Genomic DNA, 17,319 nt, shown 5'->3' on the forward strand with positions numbered 1-17,319 from the left:
AATTATTTACTGTTGTGACAAAAATGTTACCTACTGGATTAAAACCAGACTGATGCCTTCAGGTTACAATACCTAGTGCAGAGTCTCACCTTACCTCACAGCTGTAGGTACCCTGTGCAGTAACCACAGGGAGCAATCTTTGGATAGGTAAATGGGAAGTTTTCATTTTCCACTCAAAGCTGCCTTTGAGACCACAAGAAACCCCCCACCCTGGGCTGGAGTTTAAGTGCTAAGCAATGGCAGGTGACAGTGAAATATGAGTGGTGATCTCAGCTGAACACTAGGCCACTGAGATGCTTCTCCAAGACCTGGTACAGATGTACCAGTTCAACTCTCTTACCTGTATTACCTTGTTTGAAGGCTGTGCCAAACTGCACTGCACCTGGTTCATGGGCTGTTTGTGCACAGTGCTTCCTTGCATTACACAGCATATGTATGGAAAAGAAAAGCTTTACATTGAAGACTTTTTTTTTTTTTTAAATCTTTAATAGGAAATCCAGTGATGACTCCTGGGTGAGCAATGGAACCTACATGGACCTTAGAAAAGAACCTGGGTTTTCCAAACTGGACAATCCTGTCCTCTGGTGAAAGAGGAGCTAAGTGAAGAAACTCCGTGCTGTATTCTCAGATCTGATTTAAAAGAAGTCTATATAAAATATATCTACATATATGCACCTATACATATATATACACATATAATATATGTGTGGGGCGTGTGTATGTGTGCAAGTGTGCATAGCTCCAGAATTGTGCTTAATTTAGAACCTGATAATTTGTTTCCTTTACTCTGACTATTGCAGTGATTGTTTGAATGTACAAATACCCTAGCTTCTTTTTATAAAGTATTTAATAAATAGTACTGAATGTTAACAGTGAGAGGGAAAAGAGGAGCTCTTACACTACTCTTCCAAAAATGTAATTATGTCAGTTCTGAGCTAACTTATGCCTTATTGAATTGCATTGGAGACAGTAGAATCAGCATCTCCTAGCTGTGCTGAGAACTCAGAGTTGCAAGCCTTAGTAACTCAAACTGTAAGTAGGTTTCCACAGTTCAAGGAGTAGTTCATCTGTCTCTGGGTTGGTGTAAATTGTTAAAACAGATTATCAGCTGGTGCTGGAATCCAAGTCTGATCTTTTTCTGCCTGTGGAAAAGATTTAAATAAGCTTTTGTTTCTATTAGCTTTCTTCTCAGCATTATGGAAGAGGTAGTTCTGAACTTACATCAGTGGTTCTACTGCCTTATACATAAACTGTACCCAACTAAATATAGTCCTAGAAATTCAGGAGTCGCCAAAATTTTCCACTGGGAATCTTCAGATTTATAGCCCCAAAAGGGGAAGAGGAGGAGACCCTTTGTATATACTGCTTGAGCACTGACTAGATGAAGCAGCTCTCTTCTTTTTTCTTTTTTTTTTTTTTTTTCCCAGTAAGTAAAATCTATACAGAGCACGAAATCCTGTGCTTCCATGGCTTCATTTGTTTTTGTTAACCTAAAAGTTGCAAGAGTAAGACTTTTTAAAAAGTAAGCAAACTGATTGTTTTAAGCTAGAAATTTTTCTTAGTATTTTGATATATTCTACCTCTTAAGAAATAAACAGCATATTTAAGATCTTATATTTAAAAAAATGACCATCTGCCTTATGGAGAAATGTATGGAGTCTTTAATCTTCCTCTGTTTGTTTATGTTCAGATAAATATCCAAGTGTCTTGCACTAAATCAATTGCGTCTCTTTCCTGTAATTTTATAAGTATGGCTGGATTTGTGAAACTACTAAACCATAGGTCAGAAATTTAGCAGGAAACTAATGTAGCAGAAGTCGCACTTTTGAATGAAGATTCTAGAGGCAGGCAGTATTTCTGGGTTTTTCCATCAATTCTCAATGCCACAATCATTAACAGAGTAATTTGCATTCCTACCTATCTGCAGCTTAAGCCTGACCCATGATTCTTCAAGTCTGTATGTGTCTGTGACTCTTTGGCAGCAACATGGTCTCCAAGTTTAGAACTGTACCCTGTCACCACTACCCTCCCTCCCCTTTTTTTTTTCTTACATGCCACTTTATCGACACAAAATAAATCCAAAGGTTGATGGCATGTTTAACTGGCTTATGACTGGAACAATTGGACAGGGCATGGGTAAGAGAGACGTGTAGGGGGACTTGGAAAAGCTTGCACTTTACTGGATGCTGCATTGTTCTAAAGACCCATTAAAAATGGATCCATGTGTTTTATGTAGCATGAAGGAAATACCAAGAATGCTTCCATTTTAAACCAAATCTGTGATGTCAGATGTGTATTTGAATTTTGCTTTATTACCTTGAAGCCCCATTGTCTTAGAGGCAGATGAATGCTTTTCCACCATTTTTGTTTTTGCCCGGGAACTCTGCCACACTATCACTTCTGTAATTTATTACCAAAGAAGTTAGCATATTTCTTCCTACTTAATACACCTAAAGACTCGACTACCGTGCTTACAACAATGCAAGGCTCACATCAATATGAAGACAAAATCTGGGCTGTGATCCCAAAGGAAATCTTAACCTTTGGGGGCTGTTCAGCTTTTCACGGAAAATGAAGATCTCTTCATGACTTGTTCCCTTCCTGCGTTTTATTCCTAACACGTATTAACTGTCAAAACTTGGCACAGAAATTAGTTGATGTTTGTAATTACCCTTGCTGCTGGCAACTGCCATTTATACTAGAAATAACAGTAAGAACAGAAGAAGGTAGGGGAATTTTTTTTTAAAAGAAAAGCTTTTGACAAAGGGAGCAAGGTTTACGGAGAATGCATTAAACTTGCTTATCATCACATTTGGCAGCTGCTGTGATTACTGTCTGATCTGATTGCTGGGTTTGTATTTTCTTTGTATGGAGGGGATTTCTCCATAATTTGTCATATGACCTAATAGTTGATAGCATCTGAAAATAAACGATTAGAGGCCAAAAGGCAACGTTAAAGCACTGCAATGCATTGAAATCAGCAGGTGTTAAACAAAACTAATCTTATACTGGGTGTTTGAGTCACGATTTTTGAGAAATCACATGGCAAGGCTGCCAGTCTATCTTCCAGTCTAAAACCTCTAAAATACATTTGATTTAATGACAGGAAGCATTGGGGTCAGTAGTGCCTTACGTAAAATTTTCTTCAGCAAAATCCCCATATCAAGAAGGCGAACTTCAGAATTTTACTATCACCTCCAGAAATGTAATGCCTGAGAAAAATAATCCAGTGTATTTCTTAAATACATGGTACAAAATCATTGCACAGTAGCTCCATGTGTAAATCTGATACACATCTGCAAACCTGGTGTAACTGCTTGCGAATGATCCTCTGACCCCGTGTTTCCAACTGCAGAACAGTTGTCCCTGCTTACTTCTGTATTAAACACTTTGAGTTGTTAAACTCAGTCAAGTGTGTGCTAAGACGTGTCTTGATGTAACATCTGTGTATTTCTGCATAAAAATACATTCATTCACAAACCTTAATATATTCTACACAGTTATTCTTGGTAAAAGAGGAAGTTTTGGTAATTTTCTTCCTGAAAACTTCAGATGTACTAAGTGGTACAAAACTTAGCTTTGCTTTCTGCAATGTAACTAAGCTAAGACAGCTGTTACATTAATAGCTGACATGGAGCGACTGACTTCACCCCCATTTCTACCCTGAACAGTAAGAAGAATGTATCAGGCCAACTTACTGCTTCCTTTTACACGCAGCAGTGATCCCCAAGTGCTGTTTAGTTCAATGGATGAGTCTTAAAACTTCGTGATGACCATTGCCTGCTGTTATGACTTCATAGAGGTTACTCAAGATGATTTTGGAGGGCAGTTTGTGAAGAGCTCAACTAGCACTGCCTTTCTTGGTGCACCCTTTCACAAAGGTAAACTCACTATAAACTTATGTCAAGATGATGGAGCAGCTCAGGCCTTTGGGTGTTAAAACACTGACTCTGTTTCTCAGTTCTCAAATTACCCAGCAAAGAAAGAAAGAATAAAAAAAATATTCAGGGAAATAGTGGTCATAGAAACAGAAACCCACAGCTCTATTTCTGCATTTGCAGACCTGACAGTTTTTGATTGTGGTGCAGGGTTAGTTTGGGATTATGCAATAACAGTATGACTGGTTCAAGAAACCACTCTTCATAGTGTAAGAAGCCCTTTAGACCGAGTGGAACTGGAGCACCTTGTTAATCATTGCATTCCTTTCTGGATCCCTGAGATATGCTTTAGGTGTTAGTTTGCCAGCACTGAGCTACTACTTTTAGATGCTTTTTGAAATACAGATGCAGTAAAGCACTTAGGGATTTCTTTATGCAGGGCTTTAGACCATGACATGCATGGAACGAAGAGTAGGAAAAGATAAGCAAATATCCTAGAGCTCTGTGCTTTCACCAACAAGTTTTGTTTGAAGGGCCTGGGGGAGGATTGCTAAGTTCTTTTAAAACCTGCCCCGAGGGATGTGGTGGCTGCAAACATGGTTACATTATTACTTGGCAGTTTAGTGTTGAAGCCAGATCACTGTACAGGATGGAACACAAATTCATGGGCCAGAGCATACAACCAGGGACAGCTTTGAGGTTGCATGAAAAACAACCCCACAAACCCAACTGAACAAAACTTTATCCCTTCCTGTGCCTTCCCTTTCCCTCAGCTGTTTACCATCCTGTTCAGGTTTGGGGGTTTTTTTGTGGCCCCTCATATCTAAGAGTCCTTATTCAGTGTCCCAGTTCCTACTCATTAAAATAAATTAATAATCTGACAAACAGGTAAACAGTCCACTCTTAAACTTTTAAGTGATAAATCACAGCTAAGAGCTGTAGCTAATAACTTTCCCCATTAACGTTGTGGCTTACTTCTGTCTCTCTTCCTTGACTGTGAAGAGGACTTTCTTCCCATGTGCACTCTGGAGGGTGTGAATTTTGTAGGGGTAGGGTGCCATGGCTGTGTACAGGTGCATCTGCTCAGCATGCTCCTAATTAACGTCCTTGCACTGGATTTTGTGTAACTACCTTCTGTCATCTCTCTAGATGACCGGCTTTGCAGAGCAGGAAACTTTCAGCATATTTTATTCTGTTATTTAAGCTTTTCTTTGTGTACAGTGTATACTGGGCAGCAACCTGGGGAGGAGTGTGAAACTTGGCCCACAGTGCATGTCTAATAGAGAAGGATGAAATCCACCTTCTCCACCTAGCTGAATGTGTCTTGCAGGGCTGGAGTCAGATGGTGCTGTTCAAAGGAGTGAAGTTAAAATGGAAGGGGTTTTGGTTGAGTCTGTTTACAGTCGTGGATTATGACTACTATAAATCAAATTCACAGTGGTCACTAACTCATCTTTTCTATTTTCTAGCTACTGGTGAGAGCAACTTATTCCAGCAGCTGTGGGTTCCTAAGAAGCTGCACATGTTATCTGGCTTACCTGTTGAAACAGTAAATGCTGTAACTTATCACCAGATGTATTCTCGTCCTGCTTGGTTCTTAGATACTGTTCTTGCTGCAGCTTTTGAAAGCAATAAGAGAAATTTTCCACATAAATAGTTGCCATATGTTGAAAAATTATTTAAAGCTGTTTGGGGTTTTATATAAATTCTGGATTTGGTGTTTTTATTGTATAAAGCAAACCGTATTAAAGCTTCATGACAATGCTTGGGAGGTTGGTTGACAAAAGGTGATGAGCTCCTTCAGCTCCATGCCTTTGAGATGGTTGGTATCCCTGAGAATCAGGCTGTCTTGTATTTATGTTAACATTATTTTACTAGTTCCAGTATTGGAAAACTGCACCACGTGTATGAGGTATTACATACACAGAGCAGCTAAATGCTGAATTTGTTGTTTGTTTTGATAGGGCATTAGTGACTTGAGAATGAAGAAAGGTATTTTATGTGTTAGAATTATCACTGGCTTTCAGATTTTTTGAGAAAACTTTCTGTAGTCAGGATCGTTCCTGTTTTCTGCTTCACTTACTCCAGGAATTTGTAATAACATTGGAGCACTCTGATGCACAATTTGATTTATTATTTTTGTCTCTGTAACCAATTTAGTTGGATGTTAATAAATCCTACTTGCAAATGTCATAGAGCACCCTGACTTTTTCCCAGGGGTGGTAAGCACCTTTCTGCAAAGGTTGTCGGTGACAGCTGAAATGAGTCTGGCTGCTGTAGTGAGCTGTGCTTTTTGAGCTTGTGAAAATGGCAAGTATGAAAGAGCTCCCAGCTGCTGGAAGCCTGATTGATCACTCTCACAATCTGTCTGGTAGTTGTCCAACGTTCCACTTGTTTACCAGTTACCTGCAAACGCCCTGTAGAGCACTGAGGCATGGCTGTTATGCCAGGCACTGGGGCAGGGAAAGGGGTGAGCTGATAGAATTCTTTTACATCTGGAAGTTGAATCTTAAAAGCAGTATTTAGCAGACAGATATGCAGCATAAATTTTACGGTTTAGCATGAATGTGGAGACCAGAGACCACATGTTCTCCATTAAAAACAATTGATAAAAACAAAGAAACATCGTATTTACTGGATAATATAAATAGCTGGAAGGAAATGGTATCGCCATGGTGTTTTTCTCCCTCAGAGATGGTGATTCAGGACAGCTCTGCCGATGAGCTCTCACCTCTGTCTCACAGTCTCGCCGTACGTGTGTGTGTGTGTGTGTGTGTGTAAGATGCAACATGGATGGATCAGGATCTTGAAAAAAGTGACGGTACAGAGAGTGTAATTCCTGACCAACCTCAAGTTCCAGACTAGTTCTGCAGCACTTCCCAAGCTCAGTTCTTACAAAGATTTGGTGGGAGGAGCATGGAGGCTCCAAGAAGAGCTGGGAAAATTAGATCAATAAATCTGTTACCACACGAAATACCCTCAGCTGTTGTACCCGGCAGCAGAGGGATGGAGGCCAAATGAAAACCATTTCTTATAGCTGGCAAGAATTAGCTCGTGCTTCTTGAAATCCACCCTCTTTTTTCTGTTCTCTATTGGGTTAATAACTCAGAACTCATTCATCGTGTCAGGGCAATCACTTCATTGCTGATTAACTTCAGAGAAAACTAATATGCTTTAATTGGTACCTGAAATAACTGGCATTTTGTTCAAGTTACTGGGAAAACAGCGGTTTACAGAAGCGTTACGATTTCTTGTTTTTCATAATTAAACAGGGAGAGCAGGAAGGCAAGGGACCCTTGATATTGGCACCCTGATCATGGACACCCAGGGTGACAGGAACTCCTCTTACAGAGAAATGGATGCAGAGTTGATTTAATAACATGCTGGGTACCCACATGTGGTCAGTGCTACCCAGGCAAAACAGGCTCGTGCTGCCCTACAGAAGCGTAAGGTAAACTTGGCTCCTATAGACCTTGCATCCAATTTGTGTTTAAGCTCAGCTGTCTGTTCATTTACAGTGATCTCTATTTTTAAATCATTTTGCTTACTGCAAAATGATTCAAACCACCATAGCGTGAGGAAAAACACTGACAGCTGAGCAAAGGCTGCTCTGCTTAGTAACTGACACTTCTTGGCTTCTTTCTCTTTTTAATGCCTCCGTTGTCTCTCTTCCATCTTGCAAACATTTCTCTCCACACTCAATTTGTTGATTTTTAACTTAAATCCTCATCCCAGCAGACGAATCAGAATTTGTAGGGTTACTCTGAGTTTTTGAATGGGGTTAAAAGCTCGACAGGTACCAAATTCTGCTGATTACTTATGAATTTGTGTCTTTGCTTACTCTGTACCAAGGGAAATATTTGAAATTGCTCTTTGTAAATCCTCATTTGAGGTAAACCAACATTACTTTACTGAGCTCAGTATATCCGAGGCTTAAATTAATTTAGAATTTGACTCTCTGGATTCATTGATGTAAGTTTTTACAGGCTCTTGGCACAATAATAAATTCTTGGAAGACAAGATATTGTGTATGAACATCAGCTGACGTTTGTCTGTAGTTTCACAGCCTTCAGGGATTACTGAGTTTCTCTAATGTGTTAGGGCACTACTTATCTTAGAGAATTTTTAGACCTGATGTTTCACTTGCAATTCCACTAAGATCAGCTGTTAGAATTTGAAAATACAAATTTTTAATTTCTTTTTTGCTTAGGTAACGTTTGTTTTCTTAAGTTTAATTTATGAAAGCAATTTTTTATTAAGATTTCTTACTTTTTGACTTGTGTTGGGGAAAGAAAAAAAGAACCAAACACAAAACCATGATAAAGGCTGAAGTAAATCTAGTTTGAATTCCTGCTCTGCATGCCTTGAAAAATCCTTTCATCCTTAAGTTTTATGAGGATATGTCTGCAATGCCTAGATTGCTGCCTAGAGCAAGGAAGATTATGTAGATTTATCAATAGATGAGAACCTGTCTAATAGCCGAGAGAGATTTACTGTTTTGTTTACTCTTCGGTTTGTTATCATTTCAGCCATGGACAGACTGAAGATGGAATGAAGTCAAGAGATCGTCCTATTCGTATTCGTTGTTCGTTACTTACACTTCAGTCAGTGAAACAAATCTTGTGAAAACCACTAGAGTTATCTAACAGCTATATAGCTTTTTTGGATGAGAAAATCAATTTTCTTATGAAGTTCAAAAACAGTGCACCAAATTCTTAAGGCCTTTCATGGGAAAAATTTCTGCCTGCAAGTTAGGTTGGTTAGAGCAAGCTTGACATTTTCTGTCTTGGTTGTCTAGGTACCAAAGGATGGTCTGCCTAGCCCATCCTTAACATATGTTCCCTTTCATCATCTTGGAGAGTATAAAAAACATCAGCCAAAGTTGACAGAAGGTAGAGAACTCAAGGGTAGATTCTCACCTCTTGTGGACATAGGAAACTGGAAAAGAGATCTGTATGTGCCAAGTCACAAGAAGGGTCATAGTAGGAGTTCCCCTGTATTTTATCTGTCTGCAAAGCTTCCCAAAACTGATGCTCATGGGAGTGTTTTGGTCACGACACCAACAGGAATTCTTTTGTTTGAAGTGATGGGGGGAAGGAATGAGAGGAAAGAGTAAGTACTCTTGAAATAAGATTCTCAGTATTAAAGTGTGCAGTCACAAAGGTCCTAGCCAGAAGACTGGCTGCAGTTCATGCTTTCCCAGTACTGGTTGCTCACTGTTTCCTTTCATATGAACACTTCCTCTCAGGACACAGCTGGCCTTCCTTCTCTCTTACATATTGCATTGCTCTCACTTTGGTGTACTGGCTTGGTGAGGCTGGACAGTAACTGTGGAAGAACCAAATAAGCCCCAGCTCAAGCTGACTATGGCCATTTCTGTAGCATGAAGTGCAGTCCCGTCTGCCAGCTGGAAAGAGGGTGCTACTGGCAATAAGAGCGCCATCCACCCAAGGTCACTTTCCTCACCCGTTGTAGATGCTACTCAAATCAATGTGTCATTCGGATGAACAAGGGCAGTGAGGACACCGGTTTCAGTCCTATGACAGAGCAAATGAGATACATTTAAATTCACTAGAGAACAGGCCAGCACTTTGTTTCATACATGAGGTTTTTTCCCAGTAGTGCAAAGACCCACTCTGTATGTTTAACTGCGGCACAGCAAACCGCGTCCACAACCTGGAGCTGTGTGGCTTCAGGCCTAGCTGCCACCACCTGCACTGCAGGACACTGCTGCTGTGGGGTGGTTCCCCCTCTGTTCACAGGTCAGCTGAAGCCTTCTACTCCTGCCCATCTGTTTTGACTTAGAGCACCAGTTTGGGCAACACTGTTACACAATATAAAAAACCTCCATGCAATCAGCAGCCCATGCGGTATTGAGCAGCTTACCAGCTCGTGCTTGTGTTTCAAAGAGAACTCTGTTCTTTTCACCCTGCTTCTCTTTGGTGGAAAAAAAACCCAGGTAAGTTCTTACCACTGTCTGTAAGGTACTGAAAAGAATCACACAGAATCCCTAGGTTGGAAAAGACCTTTAAAATGGAGTCCAACCATACCTGCCCTCTCCTAAACCATATCCCTGAGCACCTCATCTAACTGTCTTTTAAATACATCCAGGGTTGGTGACTCAACCCCCTCCCTGGGCAGCCTGTTCCAGTGCCTCATAACCCTTTTGGTGAAGAACTTTTTCCCTAATGTCTAATTTGAACCTGCCCTGGTGCAGCTTGAGTCCATTCCTCTTCATCCTATCACCTGTCGCTTGGGCAAAGAGAGCAACATCCTCTCTTCTGGTAGTTGTAGGCAGCAATAGGGTCTCCCCTCAGCCTCCTCTTCTCCAGCATAAACAACCACAGTTCCCTTAGCTGCTCCTCATAAGGAGACTCTTCATGTGCTGCAACTAGAAGACAGTAATAGCAAGGTGATAAATGAAATGGCTTTAAAAGAGAAGGTGTAGTCTTGGTACCCAGAGGAAATGAACTACCAGCCCTACAGGGAATGGGGTGGCTTTCGGGTTGGTTTTTTCCCTTTCCCTTGAAGTGTGCATTTCCACAGGAAAAGGTGCAGACAGCCCCTGGCAGCTCCTGCTGCAGAGACCCTGGGAAGCTGCAGGAGCCCTGACTCGCCCTGTGGCACCAACACAGCCTCACAGTTCCTCAGGGCCCTGTGGGGCCACTGGCTTCTTCATGATTTGTGGTCTTCTCAGTGCACCTGCTCCTTTTGTGGGCCAATGGCCTGTTTCAAAGCTCTCTAAGCAAAATTATGTATTTCTGTGTTTATGGGTACTTAAAAAGTGCATTTACCTCATTCTCCAGTAGAAACCCCTTTCGAATTGCCCTGGAACAGCACTGGAAGTTAGTCAGTTCTGGGAGAGATTGAGCTGACAGTTAACAAATAATGGGAATGGGGATTGAGGAGCTGCAAAATAATTGGGGAATATAACAAAGGAGGCACGAAAACCAGAAGGGAGGCAAAATTCATTTTAAATCTTAATAAAGCTATTGCTACAAACGTTGTAGTAGATGAAAATAGGCATCATGTTAGGCAATGAATTATTAATGTTAGCTGCTGAATGGTTTGCAAGATTTGACTGTGGCCATGCTCTGGTTCTGTGTCAGTGTAATACCAACGCCATCTGTCTGGCTGCCTTGTGAGGAACTGCAATCCCATACTGTGGATTCCTTGGACAATTCTGCCCAAATAATTTGCTCCCACAGTTGGAGAGTGAGTGGCTTTAAGGGTACTTGTGCATATCCATCCATTCAGAGGATGCAAGAAGAATAGCATGAACCAGAATAAACCTGGGGAGCTGATCAAAGAAATCTGTTCCTTACAGTCAGCTTTCCTCTCTACAGGCAGCTTCAGCCACAGGCTTTTCACTATGGATCACACAACTCCTCCAGGTTTGCCAGTTCTGTTCTGAGCTTCCTGTGTATTGTTTAGATGTGCTTTCCCCTGTTCTTCCATTCGCTGTGACTTTCAGGTTGTCTATAAATACCAAAATCAATGTGAACTGCACTAATTTTAGGATTGCCTTTTTTTTTCCCTCCTTGCTCTGAAAATGTAACAGTAGAAAAATTATGATCGGAAGGATAACTTACTAAATCAATATGTAATATGGAATCATTTACAGTCAGTTCTACCCAGCTGCCCATAGTACTAGCTGCTACACATCTATACTTTAAATAGTGCCAGGTGCTGCACAGTTACATTTTAAAGAATCCTGCCAGAGTGCTTACTGTCTGAAAGGTGTTTGTGTGCAGAGACACAAAGATAAAGGGCCTCATTTTTTTGAGGCTCGGTGGCAGGTATCCTCTGTTTGCAAGATTTTATTGGGGAAAAAAAAAATCCTAACGTTTATTAGTTCACAATTTGCTTTTGTAGGTCCTGTTTCAACTGGCTGAGAACCAAAGATGTAAAAAACAAAAATTAAGAATCACAAAGAATACCTTTAATTTCAGATTTTATTACTGTTTTTTACAGTTTTATAGTTTAATATGGAATAACGTGCTTTTAAAATAATTGTTTATACAGGACCTACATAAATGTTTGGGGGTCCTACACAATAGATTGAGAGCCATTCCTTTTGGCTAATTTATGAGGAAGTCCTACTCCTGAATTGCTCGAACAATATAGCTGCCAGATGGTTTGTGATAAAATGTTAATAAGACCAGATGGTTCATAATAAGCTATTATGGAAAAAAGACTTCTAAAACATGCAGGAAAAGTTATCTATTCCTAAGTCTTCATTTATCATTCTTGTAAAACAAAGTTCTGTGTCTGCTATCTAATCTACACTTTAAAGTTAGAAGCACTTAGTTTGTGCAGCTTCACGTAAACTGCCCTCCACATTATTGTTAAGAGACATCACTAGATGCCTCCTTAGGTAACTATGATCTCTTAGGCACAGTCCTAGTCGACTCTTTCTGACAATTTTCTGAAAATCCTGGGAAAAACATCAAACGATCACAATGTTTTCATAGGTGAATCTTTAGAAAGTTACAGCTACCCTAGAACACTCACCGTGGGGATAAGAGCTTTTACATCGGCAGAGGAGAGCCCTGTGCTACAACACATTTACTACAGAAAGGTAGATAGAACATCATTTCCCCCTCATACCAACAACAGTACTCGAGATGCCAAGATCTGAGTTGCTGCAAACAGGCTAAACTGAGTTATACTGAACAGATCTGCCTCCTCCAGTTGTCCCTCCAAAGGACTAAATGATCCACAGGTGAAGCTTTGGTTTTCTTTCCTCTTTTTCCCCCTTCCCTGTATGTCCCTAAAGGTAGCAGAGCTGAACCTCTGTAAAACAGATACCCTCTACATCATGACCAGACTGATCTCACAGGCAAAACCATCATGTAGTTAAAGGTGCCACCTTCCCATTGCTGCCTTCCCAAGCCAAACAGACAGAAGCTCATGTAAACAAGTAGGGAAACACAGCAGAATAGCCTTCTGGCTGCTTTGAACTTAAAACGGTTCCCCCTGGCTTACTACACCCTCTCAATTGTCTCCCTCAAGCAGGACACAGTAACTTGGTGTTTGCTAAACCTGTCAGTAGTTGCTGGCACCGTGGAAAGGCTGACGAGAGCTGTACCAGCAGGAGAGTGAGAAAGCTGTTGTTTGCAACTGGAAATGTTTTGGAGGGCTGAATGGTAGAGGTGAAAACTACACAGCATCCCACCAAAACAAGAGATGAATTTTAATGTGAAATACAAATAGGGTTGGTTAGTTGATTTGAAAGAAACAAAAAGCTTGCTCAGATCTTTTATTCTTGCAAAAGGAAACAGGGAAAAAAAAGTTTATTCTTTTACTGGTGACTTGGCTTACGTTGCTGGACACATTTAAAAAGATTTTCTGCCCCAAATATCCTTCTTTTCTAACTGACCCAAAACACTTTCACACTTTCTTCCCATTTCCTCTGCAGAACTGAAGCCAGCAGACTCCTCTCCAGCCAGTGTGTGGGTTTAAAAAATGCCTGTCAGGCACCAAGGGAGCTGTGAGCAGCCTCCAGACATGTCAATACACGGGCTCAATCTCAGCGTGCGCTCTTTACCCAGGCTGGATGCAACCTGAAACAGGGCGCTGGTGGCTACAAGGCATTTTATACCATTAGTAGCATTGCTAACATTGACCCAGTGAAAGCATTTGGAAGAGTTTTTAACACCAAGACCCCCCAAATCCACCCATTTAAGAAATTCCCTTTTGCTGCCAATTTTGGACTTCCATCCTAGTGTCAATGGATGACAAAAGTAAGGCCAGATATGCCACCAGAACACACACACACCCCGAAAAAAAAAGAAAAGAAAAGAAAAAAAAAAGCCAAATGCTTCTAAGATGCCAAGAGCTTTTTCCGTACCTGGTAGGAAGAACCATTCTGCAATGCTGACATCTTGTGGTGGCCCACTCAATGGTACCTTAGCATCCTGCCTGAGGAGTTGCACAGGCGTGTCCTAAGAGCACACAACTGTTGTGCTGGGGTTTATGCCTTTCAGCCTGCTATCTTTCATGTTATTGCTCACTTATTTTGTGTATTACTCTTTTTTTTTTTTTTAAAGTTGTGGCTGTGAAGTTCTCATATCAGTTATCTCATTTATTTAAATAAGGTAGCCAAATCTTGTCCTGTACCAAAAGGACTTTGTTCCAGAGGCAAAAGTTCTGGTTTTCTCCTGTTCTCTCTGCAAGAGGATCTGCTCATGCAGGAGTAATGCAGAAGGATCTTCTAATGCAGAAGTGATGCGCTTCGTGCTCCAGGAAATGGAGTACCTGGCCAACAGATCCCAGCACAGGCTGCACTCACATGGCACATTTGCAGTACACCTGAAGAGTGTTTCCAAGAAGACTGTAGTCTTAAGGTGGGTGTTCAATCCTAAACATCTCCTGTTTGCAGCCAGTTTTGATAACAGTTTTAGAAGCCTTTAAGTTAACTGCTGTGTGACACAAAACCTGTCATAACATTCAGACTTAGGTTTGCCTCTTCTAATTAATGAGAAGCATCTGAAAACTATGCTACGTTGGGTTGTGTCTTTCAAGCGGATAGAAGATTTCTGCTCCAAGTTTTTTCTTGAGAAGATGGAAACATTCTTGGTGTGGGCACCCTTTATTTGGTGTGCGTGCAGCTGCTGGTAACATCCCTAAAATAACTCGCAAGTTTCACTGGTTTTGTGTGTGTCCCCCCCCCCCCTCCCCAGTGAGTATTTCCATGGTAATGTTGTTCAGCACAACTTCCTGGCTTCCTTTCTCAAAATAAGCTTCAGCAGACACTTGCAAGTGAAATGAATCATCCATTGCCACTCCCTGGAAAAACACATGAGGGCTGATGAAACGCATGCTATTGCTGGCCACTGTGGGAGATTATTACTAGAGCTAGCGATTCTGCAGCTTGGTTCTGATCCTAAAAAGAGATCTCTGGAGGATGTGTGGGTGCTTTTTCTCAGGAGGAAGCTCTAAGACTGGAACTTTACGTATTAATCCTTAAAAAGTAAACTATGACAAATGCAGATGCTTCCGTAGTTCCATTCATTGTATTTGCTCAAATTTCTGCAAGCAGGTGCAACTCCTGCAGGAAAATCTATTTATCATTGATTCATTATCAAAGATGTCACCTGGGGGAATCAGAAAGGGATGATGGATTAAAATCTGCTGAAACTAATTGGAAGTTTTGGATAATGTACATAGCTAAACTGAATGGGATAAATGAATCCTACTTTAGCTATATGCAGTAACTGTTAGCTCTCACCCTGGACTGTTCATTTAAGCATATGCAACTTGCAACTTCCATTTGTTCCAAAGCCCAGGTGTTACTCCATTAGGGTCTGGTGATGTGACACTTGTGCCTATACCCCAGAGCCTCAAATGTTCTGTCGTCAAACCACAAAGGAAGTACCTGGCCTGTGGCACAGTTCACTTGAAAAAAAAAAACAAGTTTGATGTTTACTATTTTGGAAAAACTACTCCTTGCCTTTCTGCAGACTCATCTACTTCTCACTGGAACAGTTCTTTGGTGTCATAAACAACTAAGTTGTTCTGTTCTGGTGTTGCATTGTTTTCAAAGGGCTGAGCTATGGTGACAGAGCTCAGTATTTCACACTGCGGCTCATGAACCTGCTGACCACATTTCTCATTTTCCACAGTGCTGCTCTTCGAGGTCTCCCACCTGGGGACTGGGGACCCTGGCTTGCAAGCTCCCATTTGGACTGCTGCAACTTCCCAAGGCCAATGGCGCCAACCCTAAGGCTGCGAACCCGCAGCCTAAAGCGCGGCACAGCTGTTGCTTCCAGCAGATTTTGCACGCAGGGTGCTGATGCTCTGCATTTCTGGCCATGGGTGATCTGAGCCAGATTTGAGAGGATGTCACAAATTCTTCCTTTTTAATTGTCACAAAACGTCACTGTCAGGCAATTGCCAGTAAGGAGAAGAAGCTGCCTGTGTTATTTGACTGTTAGTAACCACGCAAAAACAGCTGTTCCACCCCGACAGGAGCAATCAAGTCCCTCATCGCAGCCCCTCTCAGGCAGCCCCACATGGGCATCTCCAGCTGGATGCCCGCGCCGGCCAGTCGCCCCCAGCAGAGCAGTGCCAGGGCTCAAAGTGCCACCCTGAGCAGAGCCTGCCATGGCTGGCAGCCCCTCTCACCCATCCCCTGTGTGTAGCTTCCTCGCAGCTGGATCATCAACCCCCGAAGGAGAATGAGGCAGCCCTGATAGGAAGGGTTTCCATGCTGGAAGGAAAGCGAGGGAGCCAAAAACTCAACAGAAACAGCCGCAGGGTTTACACGGGCCGGTTAACGGCAGCGCCCGGGACTCAGCTCAGCGCAGCTGTCCTACGCTGGGGCGGCGGCCCTGCCCGCCAAAATGGCGGCGCCCCGGGGCGCTGGTCGAGGCGGCGCAGTCACCGCGCCCTCCCCGCACGGTCTGAGCACCCGGGCGGGGCTTGCGCTCCTCCTGTCTCGCCCCTCGCCGCGCCACAGTGCCGGCAAGAAACCCCCCTTGCTGTGGAGGCCTCATTCCGGCTCCCCGCTGAGCTTCGCCCTCCGCACCTCGCCTTGGGGCGCGGCGCGGTGCGGTGCGGCACGGCACGCCTCGCGGGCGGAGCTCGCCGCATCCTCGGGGCCTGGCGTTGGGCATCGCCGGGAAAGCTGTGAGTACGGGAGCGGGCCCAGCGGGGCGGTGAGGGCCGGCCGCGCCGGGCCCTGGCTCCGCTGCTCCTCCCTTCCCGGCGGGCTGAGCCCCGGCATCCTGTCGGCTGGCTGGGGCAGGGGAGCGGGGCCTCTGCGCGCCGTGTGCCCGCTGCCGACCCGGTCACACAGCTGGAAGGGGATGCTGCGGCCCCCTCGCTGGCAGCCGGAGCTCTGCTTTGCTTCCCAGTCAGCCCGTGTGCGCCCTCCGGCTCCGCTGGAGGAAGAACAAGGCTAAATGAATGCAATTAGTGGTGGTTTTGAGAGGGGTTTAAGCGTGGTGGGGCTGGAGCAGCGTTTGAGGGCGATGCCTGCCTGAGCTAGCCTCAGCAAGGTCTTGGTGAGGTGGCCGGTGGTGTGCGCACCAAGGACCAAGGCAGCTTGTCTCCTCACACCTCGAGCCCGCTGGCCAAGTGTGTGGCCCTCATGCCTCTGCCTCGCAGGTTGGCACCCTCTTGGGTGCATCAGGCAGCCGTGGTTTTGTGTGGCATCAAGTCTTTGGTATGAGCTCTGAAGACCTTGAGGCACAAGAGAGGGCTGTGTCCAGGGCCAAAATTTGCTGTATGTGTTTTCAGGGACTATGTGCATTCAAGGCCTGAAATTCCGTGTGTGAATATCTCTGCTGGGCTTTGTGTATTAGCTTTTAGGGCTTGGTTTTAATTTAAATTTTCTAAAAAGGAGGTGAAAGTAACTGTAAGGTCTTGTAATAAAATACACATACTGCTTGTCATAACAGGCACTTGTAGTTGCCTTTTGGCATAAACTCCAACT

At 43.1% G+C, this 17,319-nt stretch overlaps 1 protein-coding gene across 1 annotated transcript in view; it reads left to right on the top strand.

The window, feature by feature from the left end:
* Positions 1-588, top strand: part of OSBPL3 (oxysterol binding protein like 3) — a gene marked incomplete at both ends in the record, with an annotated part of 41,617 nt that extends 41,029 nt beyond the window's left edge. The window contains one exon of the mRNA XM_084280034.1: positions 492-588. Within this exon, the coding sequence (XP_084136160.1) occupies positions 492-588 (97 nt within the window). The remainder of the gene's footprint in view (positions 1-491) is intronic.
* Positions 589-17,319: the final 16,731 nt, after the last annotated feature.

The sequence above is a fragment of the Gallinula chloropus genome, assembly GCF_964237585.1.
Source record: "Gallinula chloropus genome assembly, chromosome: 2".
NCBI lineage: Eukaryota > Metazoa > Chordata > Aves > Gruiformes > Rallidae > Gallinula > Gallinula chloropus.